A 25,616-nucleotide genomic window follows, 5' to 3' on the forward strand; every position below is an offset into this window, starting at 1 on the left:
TAAGTATAAATAAATGTACCTGAGTTCTGAATTGCTGGTGAGCCATGCTATAATAGCTGTTTCATCCCAAAGTTTAGAAGTTACCTTTCATTTATGTGTATCGTCTTCTCATTTGAAACTATTCAACATTTTATTGTTTAGAGGCAGATAGCTATATTTGGACACTTTCTAATGGATATATATATATATATTCTCAGCAGTAGAATAATTAAATGAATGTTCTATGGAAAGTAGCAGCTTATATAAAGTGCTTCACATTGAGAAGAAAATACTTGTGATGGTAGAGCATGGATGGGGGTAGGGGCGAGGGCAGTTCAAGAGATAACTGGAGAAAATAAAATCTTACTGGAAAGAACATAGACATCCTAAGAAGCCATGTTTTTCCCCTAGACTTTTATAGCTGGGAAAGTTAATAGCCTTAATTCTGGAAGAACTCCATTAAGAATGGAGTATGGGAAACCTTGAGAGCCAGAAACCACTGTCTGTGTACTTGATAGTTATTGAAAAGCAGCAAAAAGAACACCAAAAAGAAGCAGGAATGGTAACCCAAATTAAACCATGCAAATCTGAAGCGAGGTATGAAGTACTTAAATATCTTACCCCTAAATTTTAAATGTAATTCACAATTAAACAGGAAGCAAATAGAATGAGCTGAATAGAGAAGGAACTTAAGAATCTGAAGAGATGGAAAATTTCTAAATTGCTGGTGAACTGAACTAGATGAACAAGCATATGTTAGTGTATGAATGAGGGCTCAGAAGAGAAATTTGGCTTAAAAAATCAAGTTAGTTATCTTGGGTTAGGTGTACAATTGAAAAGCTGGAGATCTGATTTGTGTTACTTGTTTCTAACCTTTTAGTCTCATTTAGAGCACATGTAAACTCAACTCTCATAAAATTCAAATATTTGTAATTCAGACAAAAAAGGGTAAACTTCAGACTAGTGACAAACAAATATGACATTTCCAAATGATATTTACTAGACCTTTATTAACACTGTGTCATCCCGTGTTCATTGCATTCCTTACTTCTTATGGTTAACTTAATCATTAATCATTTGCTTTGATATACTAAATAAGAGAAAAAGCAAGAGAAGATAAATTTATAAGAGTTATATTATTGTATGATATGTTTTTCTGTGCTTTGGTTATCCACTTAGGAATCTTTCTCAAAATTTAGTCATCTACTGAGAAGGTCATATGTAAGACCATATTATTTTCACAATGTTTGAGAACTGATAAATGTCAGTTTATAATTGTTACTAAAACAAAACACAGAACAAGAAAGCAAACAAATAAATAAATAAAACCTATAGGATAGAGAAAAGGGGCATGTTGTCTCTTAAAAAATGTAGACTCCACATTAAGAAATGGTTATTATATTCAGGGAATTGGTTCTTTTTACTAACACAACTTACTCTGTGAATTCAGAAACTCAGAAATTTCATTATAGTTCTTGCCTCTATATTTATATTTTTATATTATTGTAAAGTCAAAAATAATTTAATGAAAATTAGCCCTTTACAGTGTGACATGACAAGTTTTGTAGTGAGCACTAAAATTACTTTCAGAAATTAAATTTTAGTTATTTTAATATGAAACATATTACAACTAAATATGGAATACCTTTGTGACTTGACCCCTAGGAAGTAAAAAAGAGTCTAGTTGAAATTTAACCATTTCTCTTGACTTCTATAATTACTGTTTATGTTGTTTTAAATATAATAGCAATAACAGGAACAATATCCACTTATCCTAGTTTGTTCTAGGCACTTGGCTGGGCCTTTGTATTTTTGTATTCCTAATCTTCCCATTAATCAGTCCTGAAAGGTAGAGGTTATTATCCCCATATTTACACATGAAGGAACTGAGTGGTTTAGTATCTTGTCCAACAACACACAGATAGGAAGCAATGGAACAGGGATCCTGGTCCAGGTTTCACTCTAAAGGCTACCTCTTTCCTCTGTACCACAGTGATTTCCTTATAAACTTTAAATCCAAATTCTTATTTTTCTTTCTCTAGCATAGTTCCCAAACTTTACTTATTATGAACATTCAAGCATTTTCCTTAAAGAATGTCTTATCTCCATAAAATTGGTCTCTTTGCCTTAAGCTCATTTTAGACCTGTCTCTCTGGGAATAATGATAACACTAGATAGCACTTGGAAATACTTGCTACATATTTCTTAGCAACATATATATAATAATATAACTCAATCTAGACAACCCCATGAGGTAAAAGTTATTGTTTGCCCCATTTTACACATGAGCAAACTGAGATGTATTCATATAACCTCATACTTAACCAGCGGAAATGGTATTTGAACCAAAGTAAAATAGAGTTCATGGCCTTACCACACTGTATGCCTCTCATAATAGCAGAGGAAGATCTATGACAGGAAGTCTGTGAAAGCCTGTCTCTCCATCAACGGTCTTCTTCACCGTGCTGTAGTGTTTACTGTGGAGCAACTCAAGGATGAGCATGCCACATTCCTTGTGCCGTAATCCCACTTTCATGGAATGTGAGATGGACATGGAAACTAGATCTTTCTATAATTCACTCTCAAGTGTGACCACTCTGTGTACCATATCTGCCTATTCTCGGTTTCTTTCAGTTTCATTGGTCTAGAGATCATTGGCAATTTTGATTACTCATAAGCTTTTAACATACAAAAAAGGAGAACATATCAGCATTCTAGCCTTTTTCATCTTTAAAGCAATATTAGCTGATGGTTTATTAATTGATCCATAAAACTGCAGAAGTGATACCGTTTCCCCGAAAATAAGACCTAGCCAGATAATCAGCTCTAATGCGTCTTTTGGAGCAAAAATTAATACATGACCCAGTATTATATTATATTATAGTCTGTCTTATATCACAGTAAAGACCAGGTCTTATATCAATTTTTACTCTGAAAGACGTGTTAGAGCTAATTGTCTGGCTAGGTCTTATTTTCGGGGAAACACGGTATTAAGTGTTATTCTCATTTTGAACTGTGGAAGATACTATGGCTAGTTATTATTTAAGAACTTGTCCAAGGCCACAGAGGTAGGAGTAAAACTTGGAAGCTCCTTTACACTGAGCGTTTACAATATTGCCACTAGCCCAATCCCACAGTTTTAAACCAGATTGTATATAGGAAAAGATCACTGGATTTGGGGGTCAGAAAACCTTGTTTCTAGTCCAAGCTGAGTAAGATCATCTCTTTACCTGAGCTCTGTACTCCATCCCCTTCTGCATTCTCAGAACTGTACATTTTCAATAATCTCTTCTTTAGTATTTTTGCTAATCTCATCGTGTTGGATATTCTATCCACGTTTAAACATGGAAAGCCACTCATCTTAAAAGAAACACATATACATATCATAAAAACAAAGAAAAAAAATCCTCCCTGACTTTTTTTTTTTTCCTGACTTTTAACTACTATTTTTTTTCTCCTCCTTTCAGACAAAATTCCAAAAGGGTTACCTATACTTACCATCTCTATATTTTCTCTTCCACTAGTTCCTCAACTTACACCTCTCTGGCCTTCCACCCAATCAAAATAGCTTTTCTTCAGGTACCAGTGACTGCCATCTTACTAAACCAAGTAGACTTTTCAATCTTCATTATACTTGACTGCTTAGCTTTTAAAGAAACCAACTTTTTATTGAAAAGTATACAAATCCTAAATGTACACCTTGATGAATTCTCATAAATACCCTCATATAAATAGCATCCAGATAAAGAAAGAAAGCATTTCGAGCATCTCAGAAGCCCCTCTCATGTTCATAGATTAGGTAAGTCCATAGATGAGTTTTACCGTATATAAATGGAATCATATGGTATGTACTATTTGTGTAGCTCGCTCCTTCCTTCCCTCCCTCCTTCTTTTCAGCCTTATGTTTATGAGATCGATCCATATTCTTATATATAGTTATAGTTCATTCATTCTTGTTGCTTTATGATATTCTATTAAATCGATATTTCACATTATTCATCTTCTCTACTGTTGATGGGACAGGCATTGGGTAGTTACCACCACTGGACTATTTTAAATACTTCTCAGCAGCATCTAACCCTATTGAAAACTCCGTCTTGAATTGATCTCTCCTTGGCTTCCAGGATACCACACACTTGGTTTCTCCCCTGCCTCTGTGGCTCTCCTTTTTCTGTCTCCTTTGGAGGCTTATTCTTCTCTATCCAGTCATTAAGTATTGGAGTTTCTTGGGGCTCAGTTCCATGTACTCATTTTATCTCTTCGTATGTTCTCCCAGGCATTCTCATCACACCTATAGCTTAAGTTATCACCAACGTGATGGTGATTAACAAATTTATATTTCTAGCCCAGTCCTCCTATGGCAGTTCCAGAAGAGCCCTGTTATACTCACCACTTAGAGGTCCCAAAGGATCTTATAGTCAACATATCCAAAATTGAATTCGTCTTCTTCCTTGGCCATACCTGGTCCCCTTCTAAAGTTCCCTAATTCCATGAATGGCATCACCATTCATCCAGTTCTGCAAGCCAAATAGGAGTTACTCTAGATGCCTCCCTCCCTTGCCGACCTATCCATATGATCAATTCCTGTCAATTTTAGTTCCTATATATCTCTCTCATTCATTCACTTCTATCCATTTTCACTGCCACCATCCTAATTTAAGCTACCAACTTCTTGAATCTTGATCATTGCAAAAGCCTACAAATTGTGCTCCCATATCCACTCATTTCCCTTAAGTACACTCTCCATGTTACATCAGAATACTCCTCTTTTTAAAGGTGTAAAATCTATTCAACTCATCTCCCTATTTAAATCTTACCAAATAAAGACCAAAATCCTTACTATAACTCACCAGGCAATATGTAGTCTGATTCCTGCTACTTCTTTAGTGTTGTCTTACACTATACTGCCTTTTGTTCTCTAGCTACACTGGTCTTCTGTCAGTTCTCCTAAAGTACAATCACTGGGCCTTTGCAAATGTTGTTCTCTCGACCTAGAACAGTAATCCTCCCCCTCACCCTGATCTCTCCTGTATAATTCTTGCGCATTCTTCCAACTAAACCTTTTTTTCATACAAGCCGTTCTTTCATTGCATTTACCACAGTTGTGATTTTATATTTTATGTAAGTGATTATTTCCCACTTTAAGCTGTAAGTTCCACAAGGACAGATGTCTGTTTTTGTTTACCATTGCATATCTTATACTTTCTGATAGTAGGTGCTCAGTAAATATAGGTTAAATGAATAGACCTTTCTGAGCTTCAGTTTCTAATTCTTACAATTATCCAATATTATTTTAAGGTTCAAATAAGATATGTGAAAATGCACCTTAAAATATAAAAAAACTAAGGAAATGTTAGGAATTAGTATCATTATACCCAAGCAGATAGTTTATTGCTACCGAAGATTATAATTACTAAATTTTGCTGTGATATTGAAATTATGCAAACAAACGGTGAGAATTATTGTGATTTTAGTTCTTATTGTTTGGGTGTGTTGCTCTGTCTCCCTTGTCATTCTACCATTCCTGCCATAGTTCAGCCTGTCATCATTCTCTCCTGGCTTCCTCTCTAACTCCCCCCAGTTAATCCTTCTGCAGTTAGCTTTGTTAAATGCATTTGCGTAATGTTACTCCTTTGCTTCAGATCTCTCTGTGGTTTTGCATTGCCTCCAGGATAATGTCTAAGCTCATTAATGGGACATATATGACTCTTTATGATCTGACCTATGTTTCCCCTTCTACCCGTGTCCTTCACCATTTTGCACCTTACCTGTCCTCCAACACTAAACTACTTGTTCGTTAGATGTGTTACGTTCTTTCATGCTGTTTTGCCTTTGCTTATATCATTTCCTTCTCTTCTAAGGTGCTTGCACTCCTCCTGGCCTTCTCCTTAATCAAATTATCCTTTTAAGATTCTGCTGGTATTCCTTTGTGACATTTTCCCTTGAAGTCTTCAGGCCAGGTTAGACATTTCCTCCCAAAGCATTTATTAGGGGACTTAACACATTGGTAAAATTAGTTATTTACACTTATGTACAAATACATTTCACGACCTGTTTGTGAACCCTTCAAAGGCAGGGGTACTGTTCTTTTTCTGTCTATATCCATAGGCATATTATCAGGTAGCTGATATTTATTGACAGAGTGATTAGAGGAGAAATGAGGAATCCTCAGATTTTAAAGTATGAAAAGACATGTGAGGTCAAATTCATGTTGTGTAGTGAATTCTTTCTATTACTGTTAAGACAGGTCAGCTGCAGGTTCCTGCTGCTGTATAGAGGAAAATTTATAATGCACTTGACTTTAGCCAGTTAGGCTTCCTGTTCTGTCGTCAGTATCAGCTTAACAGTCACATGTTTTTATTGTATATACTATAGTTTACTATATAGCACTTGAGTTTTAGTACTTTGAGGTCTTATACGGCAACCCAGGTGAAAACGTATGAAAAGCTAAAGATACGATATTCCTCATGTTGCATAGTGTGTAGGATGAGCCTAGTAAGTGTTGAAGGAATAAAACTATTCACCTGCTTTTCAATTTTAAAGTCATTTTACATGGAATAATTTAGTTTTTCCATAATCTTTTTCATCAGACACGAAGTTATTTTCGCTTACAAATAAAGAATCTGAGGTTCATAGAGGTAAATGGCTTTGGCAAGAGCACTCGAAAGTTGTGGAATCTGGACTAGATCCCCATTCTTCTGACTTGTCTACCTGAATGCCTCTGGAACCAACCACGTGGCCTTTCTGGTTGGCTGCTCTAACACAATGCCATTGTGCTTTGACTCGGGAGAAATTTTTTAACCTGAGCCAAGTTTTCTGAAAATTTCTTAGCTGCAGTCAAAGTAGAACACCGTCCCTCATATGCCGCAGTTAAAATGAATGAATATAAACTAGCAAAGTCTTCAAGTGTTCTTTACTCGGTGTGGACTACAGTGGGGTGCATCTATTGAGCTAGTTGATTCTTAGGCTCTGAGGAGATGAAGCTTAGTCCAGGTAAGGTTCAGTATCGTTGGGAGATGGTGAGAACAGCAAGGTCATGGTATAGGAGAAGGTATTAATGAGCCTAGCGTGTGGAGACTAGGGTACAGTATGGAGTTACCAAGTCTCATACCAAAGATGATGAGGGAAAGAACCAGGTCCTAGAAGAGGATTTGGCTAACAAAGATGGAGTCTAAAAGAAACTCCACGCTACCTCCCAGTTGTGCCCAATGTGACTACCAGTGCTCCCAGACATACACAGCTATACTATCAAAGATTCCCCGGGGAAGCCAGATTCTCCTCTTCTCACAATATTCCCAAGGAAATCCCACTGTTGTAGAGAGCTGATCACTACTGCTTGACCCTTAGCTGCTTATATGTGTCCAAAATGGCAGCCTACTGCTTCTTAAGCCCCAAGGAACAAACATTGGTGAATGCCTCCTAAGTTGGCAAAGCAAGAGGATGCTTTCATTATCCTTCTTTCCCAGCAGACTGCACCTAAGACTGCTATAGCTTGGTATTTCTCTCAGGCTATAGCTGAGTAAAGGTTTTAGTGTGAGGAAATTGGAGAAAGTCAAATTTGAGTCTCTTATTTTGGTCCTGTCAAATAGGTTTGAATGCCATTTTAGCTGGGAAGAGTTCATATGACATCATTTAGGAGACTCTTGGATCAAGTGGTGGTGAAATATGTGAGCATCTTGAATAACAGAGCATAGAAAAAGAGTGTGTTGTACATTGAAGCATATAGGCCCAGCTCATAATCTCCCCTCTGCAACGTGTCACTTGTTTGACCTTGGACAGGTCGTCTTACGTCCTTTATACTTTGGTTTTCTTATCAGACAAATGAGTTATATTAGAAAATAGGCATGTGACCATGAAATAGAAGGTTTTAAAGTAGCTTTAGACAGATTTAGTAATTTTACTAAGCCTGTGTTTCCTCATCTGTCATAAGAGAATATTAGAAGCTTTAGGATTAAATGAGTTAATGAATATAGATTGCCTGGCTAAATAAAAGTTAATTTCTTTCATGTGAGTGAACAGATATAGATTCTGGAATCAGAACAACTTGAATTAAAATTAAATTTCAATAGTCTCTCAGGATTTCTGTTTCCTGAAACAGGTAATAATACCTACCTCATAGAGCCCTTGTATTAATGGGAAGTGGGGGGTGAATTTAAAGTGTCTGGTGCATAATGTAAGTTCTCAGTAAATATTGGAATCCTATACCTTTCTCTTTACCTTCTTCGCTACCCCCAACTCCAAGGTTTCTTCTGACTCTAAAATTCTCTGATTCAATACTATCCTAATATATGTCTTTAAACAAATGAAATGGATCGACTAAAAATAGATAAATTTCAAATAATATTTCTGAATGACAATAATATTTCTGAACTCCTGAATGACAACCTTACGAGTTTCCTTATAAAAATACGAGGTGTAATCAAACAATACGGTGAATGTTTAAATTAAAAAAAAATTAGTACAGTAAAAATTAGTACAGTAAATTAGTACATTGTCATTAATCCCCCTCAAAATACCCCCCTCGCTTCAAACATACTTATCCGATTGTTCTTGCCACTTCTGAAGCAGTTCTGGAAGTCCTCTTTCATGAGTGTCTTTAGTTGTGCTGTCGTGACTGCCTTGATGTCCTGAATCAATTCAAAACGTTTACCTTTCCTGGTCATTTTGACTTTGGGGAAAAGCCAGAAGTCACATGGTGCCAGATCCGGTGAATAATGTGGATGAGGACACACTGTAATGTTTTTATTTGACAGAAATTGCTGTACCAGAAGCGATGTGTGACATAGAGTATTTTGTCATGATAGAGGATGATTTATGGCACACTTTAAAACACACCTTCTCACAATCGTAGCTCACACCCAACTGACTGCACTGAACAAGATGCATCTTGTCTCATACAGTTACTAAAGTTTGACGTGCTGCTTCCCGTATTTGAAGATCCCTGCTTTCTGTTAGATGGCACTTGGCAGCCGCATTCACTACATTTTGTGATCACAATGGAAAGGTTCCGTGTCACACATCACTAATTGTATGGCAATTTCTGTCAAATAAAAACATTGAGGTGTGTTCTCATCCATCTTATTCACCGGATCTGGCACCATGTGACTTGTGGCTGTTTTCCAAAGTCAAAATGACCATGAGAGGCAAACGTTTTGTATCGATTCAGGACATCGAGGCAGCCACGACAATGCAACTAAAGACACTCATGAAAGAGGACTTCCAGAACTGCTTCAGAAGTGGCAAGAACGATGGGATTAGTATGTTTTAAGCGAGGGGGATTAATGCCAATGTGTTTTTTACTGTAATAAATTTTTTTTAATTTAAATATTCACCGTATTGTTTGATCACGCCTTGTACTTAATTCTCAGATCACTTCTTGCTCTCATTTTGCTTAGAGATCTCCAGAGATACTGTTTTGTTTTTGAAGTATTTGAACGAATATTTCTAACATTATTACTATGTATTGATCAAAATAGTGTGATACAAAATTATTTATTCCCAGCCTCTGGAAATGTTTTTTCATGTTTTAGTGTGGTTATATTCACATTACATGTTGTTTTTTGTTTTTACTATAGTACTTTTTCAGTAAATTTTTTCAACTCAAAGCTACAGATTGGTTAGTGTTTTGAAAAATAGAACTTAGCACACAATAATTACTGCCTGTTTTGGAAAGTTAACACTTAGCACAGCTTTCATTTTATATGAATTTTTTTTGGCATTGATATAAACAAGTGCTACAGGTATGAATCTGCCCACTGAAGACATTCTTGACTCAGGAATGCAGTATTATTTTATCATGTGTCAAAATTTTTTTAAAAAGTTTATTGGATTTCAGAATTCCCCCCCCCGCTTTTTTTGCTACAAACATTATTCTGGGGGAGGGGGTGTGTACATACAAGAACCAGTGAACCAATAAGTAAACATATACACATGTACATGCTATGTTTCCCTGAAAATAAGACCTAGCCAGACAGTCAACTCTAATGTGTCTTTTGGAGCAAAAATTAATATAAAATTAATATAATATACTATAACATATTATAGGATATTATATAAGACCCATTCTTACATTATCGTAAAATAAGACTGGGTCTTATTAATTTTTGCTCCAAAAGACGTATTAGAGCTGATTGTCCATCTAGGTCTTATTTTCAGGGAAACACGGTATCTTATGTCAGAATACTTTTGAGCCTTATACTTTTTACCCAGACATGGAGGTCAGACAGTACTCTTGTGATCGTTTTTAGTACTTCTTATTTCACTGGGAAGTGGTTTCTACACTTTTTGTTTTCTAGGTAGGTTTTAATTTCTCTAGAAAATTACTCTAGAAAATATATTTGATTTCTCTAGAAAATATAGTATCTTTTATATTTTATCTTGGCAAGGAGAGTAGGGAAAGTACCCATTTAAATTCAAGCCATAGACATGTATTACGTGCTGGCCTATCAAAGCAACCTGCTAAGCCCCATGAGGACTAAAAATGAGAATATAGGATCCAGGCTTTGTCCTTAAGGACCTTAGGGTCCAATACCTAAACACAGACCAAGAATTCTAGAGGTTCACAATAAGGGTATAGGAGCCAAGCGGAAGAAAAAAAATCACTTGGCTGGGATGGGCTAGCTATGGATTAACCAGTGAGGTGAAATTCTTTTTTCTGCTGTCTACATAATGACCATTTATGCTGCTGTGCCTATAGTTAATTCAGACTCAGTTTTACCCAGGAGGAAAAGCACAAGATGCCCAGCAGCACTACGTCCATGTGCCGAGACCCAAGCTGTTAGCATGACGCCTGAATTTTGCCAAGGAATTAGATGCTGCTGGAAAAAAATCCAGAGCTCCTATGTTTGCTGTCCAAAGAGTTCCTCAGTGTTGGGGGGTAAATGGCATCCTACTATTGACTAGAAATGTGCCAAATGGCTGATGGGTACACTTTCTGCATACAAAGCAGGCTTGAGATGTATCCTTGCATATTTGAAGGTTCTGTGGTTATGATGAGCTGAAGTCACCACTGATTAATACAGTAGCTCTCTAAAATAATGAGGTTTTTCCAGGAGCGGAACCTCTTCATCAAACTTAAAATGAGGAGCCAGCGTGACGTAAAAGCACCTTTCTAACCTAACTTTTGTCTTGATTCTCTGTGAATATGTTCGGATTATAGAGTAAGGCAATGGGCTTGTTTTGATAAGATCCTGGATTCTTATAATTGGTATTTCCTGTGTTGGCTTTATATGCTTTTGTTAATAAATCACTTCCTAAATGTTAGAAAAATGAAAAAAAATATCTTCAGGAGTTTTTTGTTTTGTTTTGTTTGTTTATTGCATAAGATACCACCCCTTCTGTATTTTGGCTTGAGAAAAATTTTGCATTTCTGTTACACATTTCTGTATATGATGGTTTTAAAATTTGTGAGACTGTTAAGATAATGAAATTGTCGCCATGCCAAAATTACCATGGATTCACCAATGAATGTGATTTCCTGCAAACAAGCAATTAATTTCTCCTGTTGAATTCCTGCTCAGCGTAATGATTTTGTCCTTTGATTTCATGAGTGTTTAATACTTCTGGGTTCTGTTTCAAAGCGACTCTTGACGATCTCTGGCGTGCATCTTCCAGCCAGCCAGAGGTGTGTGTGTGTGTGTGTGTGTGTGTGTGTGTGTGTGTGTGTGTGTGTGTGTGTGTAACAACATTAATTCCTTTGATCTCTGACCAGATAGTTGCTGGTGCGTGTGTTTGTGTGTGGTGTGAAACAACACTGAATTCCTTTGAACTCTGACCAGGTAACAGACTCTGGGCCTTTGTGAATCAGATCATGCGTGTCGTGGCAAATATAGATCCATTCACTGTTGTTGTGTGCCTGTACATTAGCATCGATTATGAAGTGGGCTTATTTCTTTCTCAGACTTTCTGAATCTTCACCTAAATAACATCAGCAAATAGTGAAGTATCCAGAGCTTAACCGCCATCATTCGGTGTTTCCTTACATCCACATTGAGGTAAAAAATGGAGTAAAAGACCATTTTATTTATTTTTTTAGTTCCCTGTCAGGAGAGAGTAATTAACTCAGGATCCACAATTAGCCTCACAGCAGTCCATATTAACCACCTCCAGCCATCCCAGGTCTTTCAGAGGTGGCATAATTCTGAGATTATTTTGCAGTTGAAACACATTTAAGCACGTGAGGGTTTTTTCCTTTTTCTTTTTTTCTTTTTGTGTTAATGCTCGCCCTCTCTAATGATAATATCCTGATTTTCAAGTGGGATAAAAACAAATATTAGGAGAGAATGCTTCCTTCCTACCTAGTTATAAAGCTGTGTCTTTCCTTTGGTAAACCTAGAAGTAGCTACTTTGCGTTAGCTGGAAATTTTGTTATTGAATTAGTTAGGTACATGACACAAAGAATTAACAAAATGAATAAAATATTTAAGCTTAGGAGAGAGCGATGAAGGAAATTTAGAGAGGCCCAATCACTCATCACCATTGCTGGTAATGTATAATTGCTGGCTCTTCCTTGTTTACCTTTTTGGTTTGGTTTTGTTTTAAAGGAAATGTTAGTTGCAGAGCATTCCTGCATAATTCAGATATAGCACAAAGCTCAACCCTGGGAACCTTGCCTGTGGCTCTCTGAATATTTTTTATGCAACCTGCTTTTACAGGTTTAAATTACATTCTGTGGCACTGTTTTGTGGTTGAATTAGAAACTTTTTTTTTTTTTAAGTTAAACCTGTGATAAGTAATTGTCACAGTTAGCGCCCTGGTACAATGCTAATTTGAAGTGACATGTCCATACTGGCCCTCCGTAACATGAAGAAGCTTAACAGGTGTGAGGGGTGTGGCTTCCCATGGGCTCTGTTGAACTTCTAACCAGAGAAAAATAGCAGAAAAAGTGAAATGAACCTTGAATAAAGCTGTCAGCAGTAATTATCTCAGCAACACTATGTGGGGAGATAAAATAAGCTCTGGTGCTTTTATAACCTGAACACATTGAGCCCAAGATAGATTTTTCACTCACTTAACATAAACTGCTGAATACCTTTCAAGAGATATTTTCATAGGGCCTAATTAAACAATAACAATTATCATGAAATTGTTGGAAGACATGCATTTGTTTTTATTTTAACACATGGTTTCTTTCTGGTGTTTGTTTACATAGTTTTGGTAACAGAATTTTTTTTCCATGCTTCTTGTTTTGATAAGCCATTATGGTGTGAAATCTCAAGTTGTGTATAGAAAATTATATTATCTTCTGGGAATACTTTCAGAATTAGAAAAATGCTTCAAAGTTTGTTTTTCAGTTATTTTGAGAGGTGTTCAGTGTATTGGATTGGCCCATGTGAAACAGAATAATATATGTTAATGAGCTGAATGAATTGCAAGTCATTATGTCAACACTGCTGCGTATATGTCCTTGGAGAGGTATAAAGTCACCATACTTGAGTGGAGTAGGACCCAGGGAAGATCTGATAAATCTTTTTAACCTGTTCTCCAAGCACCATCTGTTGTAATTTTCTTTGACAGCAGTATTTTTAAAGTATATTTTAATTTACCAATTCAAATGACATAAAAATTATGTTTGCCTGACTTGAGAATTATAGTAAAATGTGATTTCCCCCCCTAATTTCCAGATTATAGAAGCTAACTGCAAAAAATAGATGAGATTTTGCAACATAAATGATTCTATTTCTTTCATCACCTTTCTATGCCTTAAAATGGTTAAAGTTTCAGGTAATCTAATGACATCTAGAGAATTTTAAAATTTTTTCATAGTTTAACACCCAATAAATCAGAGGCTTAACAAACTAGCCAGGTTGGTTCACATTTAAAGTGGACATGATGTCATTAAAAAAAAGAAAAAGTTAGGAGGCAACATCTGTTAGTCCTGACTCTGCTGTATTTATTAGCTCTGTTATCTTGGGTGACGAGCCCCATTTTTCTTTTCTGGGGAATGAGATCCTGGCAAACTATGCCAAGTGCATTATTAAGAAGTGTATAATGAGGGTTAGATATAACAGAATAAAATAGAGCTAACATGGTCTACACTTTATTCACAAAACCTATAGCCCTAGTAAACCATTAACTTCATCGAGCAGAAACTGCTCACCATTGGCTGTATCCCTAGCACTCAGCTGAGTTCTTGGAACATAGAGGATACTCAGTAACTATCAGTTAAGTGAATGAATAATAAATAGTGTTTTGCACTCTACTTAAAACAAGTTTAGTACTATCTGTTCTCCGTAGTTATATAGCATAATTTTTACCATCAACCGTGTGTGTGTGTGTGTGTGTGTGTGTGTGTGTGTGTGTACACTCTTTAATCCTCACAATAATCTTGTGATTTAGAAACTTTACAGAGGAGGGAATTGAGACACTGAGAAGATGAGAGTTGTCCAAAATTATATATCTATTAGCCAGAAGACCCAGGATTTCAAATACTGGCAGTGCAGCTTTGAAGTCCAAGTTCATAATCACTCTGCTTTTATACTTTTCCAAGGAAGTGTAGTGACACCTGATTACCAAAAAAATTGCCTTCCAGTGACACTTTTTCTACTTTTATACTTTTCCAAGGAAGTGCAGTGATACCTGATTACCAAAAAAAATTGCCTTGCAGTGACATTTTTCCAGAAACTTCTTTATTACCAGTACAAATGCTTCAGGAGACATGGGGTTGCATTTTGGGGTAATATTCCTTCCTTGTTCAACCTTGGACACTCCCTCTCCCCTTCACCTGCTAAACAACAGGTCCCCTGAAACACTGTACCCATTGAAGCATTGTCACTGCCTTTCTTGGGACTACCTCTTCCCCGTGACAGAAATGTCATACAGGGCTATGGCCTAAGGCAGACGTCCACAAATGTAGAATGGCAGAGTTTTGATCCCTAGATATTTGGCTTCCCCTCAGTTGGGTCCAGTTCCTAAGCTAGGTTTTATTCCTTTCACCCCAGACCATGACCTACCCATATAAGACCTCTTTCTCTAAAATCCCCACTTCCTGCTTCCATTCAGCTCCTACCTGGGATTTTGGTCCTCGCTCAGAAACTGGCTGACTAAAAGATGTTTATTTCTGGAAGATTTGTATAGGTGTCACTAGGTATGATTGACTACCAAAAGGCACAATAGTGCCTTTTTCTGCTCTCTTAGAGAACAGAAAAAATTTTGAGGTTGTGGAGGTTATAGAAGGTTTTTAGGAAATGAGTTTTGAAGAGGTGCTTTCACTTGCTTTTCTCATACTCGTATGATCTGAATATACCTATGAAGTGGGTAGGTGGAAAAGAATGGAGAGGGAAACCCAGGCAAGAGTAATGGCAGGAGCAAAAAAGTCTAGTATTAGGCAAGTGCAATATTTTTGGATTGATGAGCAAACAAACCTAAATACAGTATTAAAAAAATTAGTAGGGGATAATTGCTGGAAAGGTGGACAAGGTATGGCTTTGAAAATTTTGTTCAGAGTGAGAAAAAAAGAACTTGGAAATCACGGGTTTTTTTTAATTAGTCCAGGTTTTTTTTGTTATTTTTTTTCCTTTTCATTTTACAGATAATAAAACTGAGAGAAGAGAGTTGATCATAATGACTAAGAGGCAGATTTAGGATTTTAACCCAGGTCCTTTTATCTGTGTACAGTATTGTATTAGTCCACCAGTATTTTTATCTACACGAAATAATATCACAGGCAGCATTGATGGGAGAAGTTATAAAAGGGCACCATGCAGCCTTAAGACATAAAATAAGAATACTTGTTTTACTTTAATGATGGTTACAGAAGAGAAGTAGTTTACAGGCTGGTAAAGTGTCTTTAAGCTGAAAGTTCTCAGTAGGCTGAACTCGTCTCCAAACTCACTGCAGCAGATAGAAATACTCCTTTCCTCTGCCACCAATAACCTGTTTTTCTATCTTGCTTAAGTTCTCAGGAATTTAATGGAAAACCTGTAGCAAGTTCCACTTTTGGGCGTCACCTGTAATATATGCTTTTAAAAATCTCAGTTTAAGCAGGTAGTGAATGTCAGAGACGGGCTCTTAGACACATTCAGAGCCAAAATATGTCTAAACATAGTCTCTGGGTGCCACTTAGAAGAATATCATACAAGCTCTTGAGAAGAGATAAGAAACCCCAAATAAACTTACTTGGTTCACCTAGGAAGAAAATGTTTTATTAAGTATTGGTCAGCATATCCTGGATATCTTTGGTATGGAAAAGATTAAGTAATATATTTGGTTCTGTATATGTTTCAGAACATATACTAATTAAGTTCAATGCAGTTGACGTAACGTGTTATAAAACACTTAACTTATACCAATAAACACTTAACTGATACCAATCTGTCATCTAGACTTAAATTCTGAAAGACATTGCCTCTGAAAATACCTATAGGATAATCCTTCTTTCAGGCAAAGAGACAAAGATGAAATGTTGTGTGGTTTTTGTTTTTCTTAAAGTTTGAAAATTAATTAAATCCACTATGCTAGGCACTTTTTAACATACCATATTTTTGATGATGTCAACAAAGATGTAATTCCCATTTCTCAAATGAGAAAACTGAGGTCTTATGAGGTCAAGCAACTTCCCCGGGAAATGACATCAAAGCCAGAATCCAAGGCCAGGTTATCTGCATCCAAATGCCTGACATATAATAGGAACCTAATAAAAGTTTATTAAATGATTAGTTTTAGACGCTGAGTAACTAACTATATGATTAATATTACTTATTCAGCAATTTAGCTCTAAATTACGAAGTAATTACAGGGAAGAAATGCATGGTCAAGAGAAAGCTAGATGTTTCAAATTACTTTTCCCTCTCACCAGTCCTGTGGGTTAGAAACAATATATTTAATATGTTCTTTCCCCTCTTCTGCCCTCCACCAGAGGGTGCTGATAAGCAATTAAATGACAAAGTAGAGCCGAACAGAGAAACAAAATACCATTTCATTTTAATTCAGGGCATACATTATTGGCCTCTGTGCAAAATAGTTGACTTTAGAACAGAACTTTTGATTCAACTGAAATAGCTTCTTTGGTTTAAAGTTGCCTTGGAACTAACAACTTGTCTGCCTTCCTGAACTAGTATCTTTACATAGGTAAACCTGACCGTTCTCGCTGAATAAGAGTGAAAGAGACTATACCCCTAGGCTGCATTAGGCTGGTCTCATAGGGCACTATTTCGTATATAACTGAATGCTCTTCAGAAGTACTCTAGATTTCTGATGTACTTCAGAAACTCTTCTAGTGTGTGCACCAGGATCAATAAATAGTGAAATCCAAGACTGTTGTTATCTGCATAGCTAGTTTATAAAAGTAAATTTTCTGTTTAGAAATTTTGCTAATTCTATTACAATGGGCTTTATCTCCCTATGGTGTAATCTGATTTTAGAGGTTGGGATGCAATGGAAGATTAAAAACAAAAACAAAAAACACACTTTTGTGTCAAGCAACCTTCTTTTGGTAGAAAGAACTCAAAATAATGGTGGACCACTGCAGAGAAGCGTGAAGGTGGGCAATTATAACATGGAAAAGTAGCATCAGATGATTCTCCTTGTTTTCACAAATCCCAGCAGATTAAAAGAATCAACAACAAAAACAAGTCTGGGGCATTTTTAATTATTTTCATATATATTTCCTTAAAAAAAACTGGTTTTAGAAATTTTGAGATAATTAAACCAAGAGAGTTACTCGTATTTTGCAACTAACTACATCTTTGAAGAACATAGTTAAGGTTATTTAGTAGAAAGACCTAGGTTAGGAGTTGAGAGAACATGCTTGCTCTGTCATTAAGCCAATGTGTGGAACATCTCCTTTTCTCCCCGTTAAATGGGAGGATTAGCCTAGGTCTTGTGAGGAGGAACTGCCTTTTATTTGAAATCTGTGGGATGTGAAATCTCTTGGGAATGGTGGGACTACTGATAGAAGTTTAAGATTCGGCTACTGATAAACTTCTCTCTGGAGATTCTCCTTACCAGCTTGGAATGGAGCAGGGGATGCTTGACGCGGGGGGTATGGCAGCAGCTCTTAGCCAAGGCTTCAAGATGTAGGAGTCTCCTGGTTGGAATACCAGCAGTTGATGAATTCCAAGGACACTCCAACTCTAATATCTTATGAATCTAAATTGAAGCCATCTATCACAGCCATCCTTGTTTCTTCCAACTCTGCTTGCTTGCATGATAGCATGTGTACTTATGTACATAGTAAAAAGCCTCAGAATTTGTTACTGTTGGTATTTATCATGAAACCTTACCAACTTGCCAAATCAATTGCGACTATAACACAGCAAGGCCAGGCAGAGAACACAGTTTTTTTAGCTATTTACACAGGAGTTTGTAGATAATTGATCTTGACCTGCACATCTCTTATAGTGTTCCATTGGTTCCAGATTATTATTAGTCACTTCCTTTTTAACAATGCTTTTTCATGAGGTGACTAAACTGCTATTTAACCCTGCTACAAGAATGTGGCAGTGGGCTAGCCCAGACAAGAGGATGTGCACTTGGTAACTAACATTCTTAATAAGCTTGCTTCAACCTGCCACAAATTAAAGCTCTGTGACTTTTCTAGCACATAAGTGATTAAAAAAAAAAAGCTTAGATTGTGAATAAATAAGCTTTTTTGATTTGCACTCTGGTTGGCAGTAAATGAAACTTCAGCCTCACTATTCAGTTTGGCTTAAAACTACCTTAATAATCTGTATGCTTGACCACTGAGCATCTGAAAATTTTAAGGGGTGATCCAGCAGTCATTTCAAGGGCTCCTTACTCATGAAAGATTTGGTGTCACTCAGAAATGTGATGCAGTTGAAAACTCCATGGCCTTTGAAGTCAAATCTGGTTTGCCACTTAGTAGTTGATTGATCTTAGACAAGTTACTCTACCTCTGTAAGGCTGTTTTGTGACAAATGCAACCATGATTATCTTTAATTTGCAGGATTGTTATGTATGGTAGACATATGTTAAGCACTTAATATGTAGTTCCTGACAAATTGATGGTATTTAGAAGTAGCAGTTTTCATTAATCCAAAGAAAGTAATTATTGTTTATCTTGCCATAAAACAACAGATAGTAGGGCCTTAATAGCTGTTTGATTGAATGCTTTTCAAATGGCTCTGAGATGAAACTACCTGAGTCTGAATTTTGGCTAACTACTCAGTACGTGTGTGTGACCTTGGGCAAGCTTCTTAATCTGTGTAGGGCTTAGTATCCTCATTTTTTTAAAGGGAGAGTAATAATAATACCTGTCTGGCAGGATCATTGTGAAAATTAAGTGGGGTAGTGCATATATAAATCATTTTGCATAATACCAATATATTAAACTCTCTATAATAGCAATTATTAAAATATTTTTAAAACTGAGTATTTCAAATATTAGAAAATTATACACTTCAAAATATGTGTAGTTTATTATAGGTCATTTATGCCTCAGTAAAGCAATACTCAGCAGTGTGTATGTGCATGTATACGTGTATGTGTGGTATAGGTGTGTCTGTCTATCTGTCTATCTATCTATCTATCTATCTATCTATCTATCATCTATCTATCTATCTATCTATCTACTTTGTGTTGCAATAATTGTAGTTAATGCTGGTGACTTATGATGATAAGCTTGAAATACGGTTTTTAAAAAAGCTCTTATGTTAATTTCTTATGTTAATTTCTTAAAACACAAAGGGAATCATATTTTACAAACTGATTTTTAAAACATAAAAATATTAGGTTGGTGCAAAAATAGTTGCGATTTTTGCAATTATTTTTAGTCTTTCAAACCGCAGTTACTTTTGTTCCAACCTAATAGTAAAACTGTAATTTCAGAATTGTTAGGTTGCGCTATTAAGTGTATCACATGAGGGCTAGGATCCTGCAGGTTACTAAACTGAATCTTCTTAGTGACGTATTAAGATCACAGTCCATTAAAGCTGGAAGGCATCTGAGAGCTCATTCATCTGGGATGCTCCCATATTTTACAAAAGAGAATATCAAGGCTCTTGGTGCCTGGCCCATGGTCCCATAATTCAGTCTCCTAAATTCTACTCCAATACTGGTAAAATGCCTTAGTGTTTGTAATTAACAATAAGGAAGAAAGACAGGCTATAAGTACGTATTTAGGAGAGGGCTAAAATTTGGCTAGAAAATAAAAAATACGTTTAAAAACTAATTCGTATTTTTTACAAAAGCATTATTAAGAAGGGCCTAATAAACAGCCCAAAAGACAAGCTTAAAATAATGATACTGTGTTAATGACTTGTCAGAGATAGCCAATGATCAATTAAGATGGTTTACAAGAGTTGTCTTTTACACATTGTCCTAATATTTCATTTTAATCTGTTTATAAAGAAAACATTATATGCTTTCTTAATGATGTAAGGAGAAACATTGAGTATATTCTAAAACTTCACAAAACAATGTGCTTTTTGGGCTTCTCGGTTGTTTCAAATAATTGCCATTATTATTTATGAAAATTAGTTTCATCTGTATAGTTTAGCAATTCACAGCTGTTTTTGAACTGGGAGTTTGTGTAAAAAATCATCAAAGACCCCCAAAGAGCCTTTGTTTATACGGATTCTGTCTATTGATATTTTTCATTCAAAATTAATATTGAGAAAAAAGTAAATGTTTGTTTAAGATATCAATAATAAATGCATTACATGTTAATATAAATATCATTTTTTAATGAAAAGTTATTTTCCAGAAAACAAAATTAGTGAGTAGAGTGGTGTTTTACACTTTTCCAAATCTCCACGGTGTCTGGCTTCATAGAAGACAGCTGGAGTCTCATATCTACTGCATTCAACCTGTATTGATATATTGTTTTGGTTGAAGTATATGAAGGAAATCTGGCTTCACACATATCTGTAGATGGAAAAGGAGGAGTATTTTAATAGTCTTTTCAGATACTTGTGGATGTTCTTTGATACTAAACCATAATTCGACAAGTGATAGTTTTCTAAAGGTTAGTTTCAATGTGATATCTGGAGCCAGACTAGTGTACTTTTTGTCCTTTGTTACAATAGAGCCATTGGTCTATCTAGCACTTTGAATAGATCCTTTGCCCATGCACAATTTTATAACATGCATTCATTGTTCATTTGGAGAGTATTGGTCCTCTGAGTTGTGCATATTTTCTAATGTTGACAGATTACATTATATGGTAAAAATCACATCTGTTAATATCACCACTGATCTCATTAGAAAAATCGTTAAGCATTGGGAAGCTGTTGAGCTCATGATGGCTGATAATTGTCCAAATTTTTAACTTTTACTTGTAAACTCAAACTTTGTCATTGGCAATTACTACTGTCAGACTTGTTCCTTGAAATAAGAAGCTTGCTTCATTCATTTTGGAGGGAAATCCTGTCAAATACCTAAATCCAAATAACCAAATTTGTCTGCCAGTCATTTAAGTAACAGTAGTGTTCCATGAAAAAAGTAGCTCATTGAGCACACAACTCAAACAATTGCGTAAGTGGTTTTTCCTCAACACAGCCATTATTCTCTACTATGCAGTGGGAGTGCTTTATGCATACTTCCCATTTGTCACATAGGATATTTAAAAAATGTATACTCAAGTGTTTAATTAAAAGTAATAATTTTTACTGATTCAATGGACATTCCCAAGTGAAACTGGCATTTTTACAGTGAATACATGGCACTGGAGAGTTTAGCATAGTTTGGTGCCACTCCTTTGATATGTGGTAAGATACTAGCAGTTTTGCCTACCATTGCTTTTTTACCATCAGTGTAAAAACCACAGTGAGAAATTCAAATGCTATTGAAGTATTATTAAAAAAATTATTTTGACATTGTGGAACCCCTAAAATGATCTCAAGAACCCTCTGTCTATAGACTATGCTTTGAGAATCATTAGCATAGTTAATATGTTCCTAAGAAAATACTAAATATCTTCTATAAGAAGAAAAGACAAAACTTCAAATAGACTTTAAAAGTATTCACTAACAGATGGAATATCTACTCTGTGGCAAATGTATTTTCCTTTAAGCCATCCTCACAGAAAGCCTGTTAGAAAAGATAATATTTTTATAGAGGAAGAAACCGAGATTTGAGATATAAACAATTGATTGGAGTAAATAGTTGAACAGTGACTAGCAGAAGTCAATTTGTATTCAGGACACTGACTTTAAAAGTCCTTTCTTTCAAGAGGATCGGAAGACAAGCCACAAACTGGGAGAAAATGTCTACAAAAAATACATCTGATAAGGGACTGCTATCCAAAACATAACAAAGAACTCTTAAAACTCAATAACAAAACAAACAATCCAATTAAAAAATGGGCCAAAGGCTTTAAACAACCCAAAGAAAATATACAGATGGAACATACTAAAAGAGCTTCGCATCAGGTGTCATCAAAGAAATGCAAATTAAAACAACAATGAGATACCACCACACACCTATTAGAATGGTCAAAATCTAGAACACTGACAACACCAAATGCTGGTGAAGGTTTAGACCAACAGGAATTCTTATTCATTGCTGGTGGGAATTCAAAATGGTACAGCCACTTTGGAAGACAGTTTAGTGGTTTCTTACAAAACTAAATACACTTTTACCATACGATCTATCTATTATGCTCCTTGATATTTACCCAAAGCAGTTGAAAACTTATGTCCACACACAAACCTATACACAGATATTTATAGCAGCTTTATTCATAATTGCCATAGCCTGGAAGCAACCAAGATATCCTTCAGTAGGTGAATGGATGAATAAACTGTGGTACATCCAGACAACAGGATGCAGTTCAACACTAAAAGAAAATGAGTTTTCAAGCCATGGGAAGACATGGATGAACTTGAAACATGTATTACTAACTGAAAGAGACCAATTTGAAAAGGCTACATTCTTTTTGATTACAGCTATATGACATTCTGGAAAAGTCAAAACTCTCCTCTTAGCCTCTGGAATGGAGATGGTTAATGTGGATAACTATGGAGAGGAGCCCACTGAGGAGCCAGCCATTTGTAGTACCGAGGACTTTCAGTGAGCACTTTCCTCTAGTTCCTCCTATAACTGGGCTGTTTGCAAAGGTAGTCACAGTGTGAAGTTAATTACCATTTCTCTTCTCCGGGTCCTAAAAATAATGATCATTGAAATGATAACAGCTTTTCTGCCTATGTCAGTACAATTTCAAAGCCAACTTTTACTTATCACATTTAACCCTTTCAAAAGTCCATTGAGGTAGTTAGAGCAGGGATTACTCAATTCAATTAATAGGTGAGCAATAAATTTAATAAAAAATAAAACAAATAAATGAGGAAACTCTGGCTTAGAAAATAGAGAAATGGCTTTTCCAAGATCAGGAGGCTAGGCAGTACTTGAATGGAGATTATTCTGGCTCCTGGTCAAGATATCTTTCCATTACTCTATACTGCTTCTAATTGTCAGTGACATTTACCATCATTACCATCTCATTACCAGAGGATTTCAGGGTGGGGAAAGAGGAGTTTTTTCAAATGAAAAATATTGTGAAGGTAATACTTGAAAGTTAGCCTATGATTTTTTTTGTAGTAGTAGTTAGACATTTACACCCCTCACAAAGTGATAACCCCCCCTCTGCCAATCTACTACTGCTGACATATATAACTGTTACAATTCCATTGTCTCTATTCCCTATGCTGTACTCCACATCCTGTGATTATATATATATGTATATTAAATTATAGTTGACATTCAGTATTATTCAGCTTTAGCTTCAGGTGTACAGTGCAGTGGTCAGACATCTACACCGTCCATGAAGTGGTCTCCCTAACAAGACAAGCATCCATTGGACACCCTATAAAATCTTTACATTGTTGATTATATTCCCCAAACTGTCTTTCATATCCCCATTATCCTGTGCTTCTTATCCAACTAAATTTTGCCTTATTGAAATGAAATAAATTGAGCTGCTTGTGACAGTTATGTTAATAATGTGGTTGAATAGAAATGGCAGAATCAATGTATTTTGCTTTTTAAAAAATGAATCAGGTCTTCTAGCATTTGTGAAGTACAATACCAACACATCTAGATGCAAAGGCCCCTAATCAGACTAAATGAAAAGTAACACTAATCAAACACATATGATTTTGTTCAGTATAATCTGTATGACAGAACACACTTCACCTGATAGAAAATACCTGAATATTTAGTTGATATTTGCATTTTCCATTCCAATATTTGTCTTCAGATGATTGTTTAAAATTAGCCTTATTATTGACACGTTTGAATTGTTATTATGACCCACTATTGTATCTTTGGCTGATCCCTATATTTTGGTTTCCTCATATATCAGTTTAGTTCACACCTCCCCGAAAGTTAGTAATGGATGTTTTCAGTGTACTAGTGGATACTCCATTTTATTTCTAATAATAATAAAAGAAACTTCACTTTATATCATTGTTACATTAAATACATATGTTTCATTTCATGAACAACGAAGAAAAATACCCTTTTCTGGCAATTTAATATAGTTTTAACTATTCTTTGTAGACAAAAGTAACATACATTCATATTTGCCTAAATTTAATTTAAACCTCAAAATAGTTATTTAATATCTGACCCACTATAAACTTTAATAAAAGTAAAATGGATTGCTTTAACAGTTTGGGCCAAACTAGGCATATTCTTTGGGCAATGTTTTAGATCCTAACAGTAAACTGAATGTGTGCCAGGCCTGTGCTAGGTGCTTTACATGCATTATGGAATCAGAAGCTGTAATAATGACCTGAAATTGTGGATTAACATTGATTAAAGCATAAATGACATAGTCATCATGTGTGGAAACTTATTTAAAAAACACATTCAGCAAACACTCTTTCCGATACTCTCCAAAAAAGATTTATAGAGTACTTCCATGGGAATTAGGAAACTGAGGTATTATTCTACTAATCAGAAAAGTGACATGCTTGGGGAAGCGGTGTGTATGGTACCCTTATTTTTGGCTTGTTACAGTTTCCTGGAGCCCCAGTCTATTGTCTAACACGTAATAGCCTTGACTATTTTAACATCCTGTATATGGAAAAATTTCAAATGTTCAGAGCCTTCCTGGTAAGGTAATACCTGGGTTACTAGAGTGATCTTTCTAATCTAGCTTCAGAAATCTTAGGTTGCTGCAAAAGTAATTGTGGTTTAAAAGGTTAAAAATAATTGCAAAAAATGCAATTACTTTTGCACCAGACTAATAATAGAAAATATGCAAAAACTAAAACCCTTTTGTGAAACATGGTCTCATTTTGTTTACAAGTGATGGATTTTACTTTTTACAGATGTGTCTAGCTGAATCAGGGCTCTCTTATCCTTGCCATCGACTGACAGTGGGAAGAAGATCTTCACCTGCACAGACCCGGGAACAATCCGAAGAGGTAAGCCTATTTTCCAGCTTTTCAATGAACAGAAGGCCTATTCTCCACCCACCTGCCCACTTCCTATTCTTTTTTATCTGCTGCAGCAATGAATAGATAAAGTTAACCTAGCGTGAATAAAGTCTCAGTAAATTCTTGGAGGCAGAAACTTTCCATGCAATGTTATTGCTAATGTGCTCTTTGTTCTATAAGTTTCATGTTTCAACAGACAGAATTCAGGTTGATTGGTTGAAATGATTTTTACTTAAAACTGTCAGGTTACAAAGGGATTTTCTTTGCTGCTGACTATATAGTTGAGTACATTTATTA

The 25,616-nt window shown here is 35.8% G+C and overlaps 1 protein-coding gene across 3 annotated transcripts in view; it reads left to right on the top strand.

Moving 5' to 3' along the window:
* FAF1 (Fas associated factor 1) overlaps window positions 1–25,616 on the top strand; it is a 389,289-nt gene that overhangs the window by 220,468 nt on the left and 143,205 nt on the right. For all 3 annotated transcript variants that reach the window (XM_081054990.1, XM_081054992.1, XM_081054991.1), the window contains one exon: window positions 25,212–25,307. In XM_081054990.1, coding sequence (XP_080911116.1) covers window positions 25,212–25,307 — 96 coding nt within the window. The remainder of the gene's footprint in view (window positions 1–25,211; window positions 25,308–25,616) is intronic.

The sequence above is a fragment of the Rhinolophus hipposideros genome (assembly GCF_964194185.1).
Source record: "Rhinolophus hipposideros genome assembly, chromosome: 8".
Lineage (NCBI taxonomy): Eukaryota > Metazoa > Chordata > Mammalia > Chiroptera > Rhinolophidae > Rhinolophus > Rhinolophus hipposideros.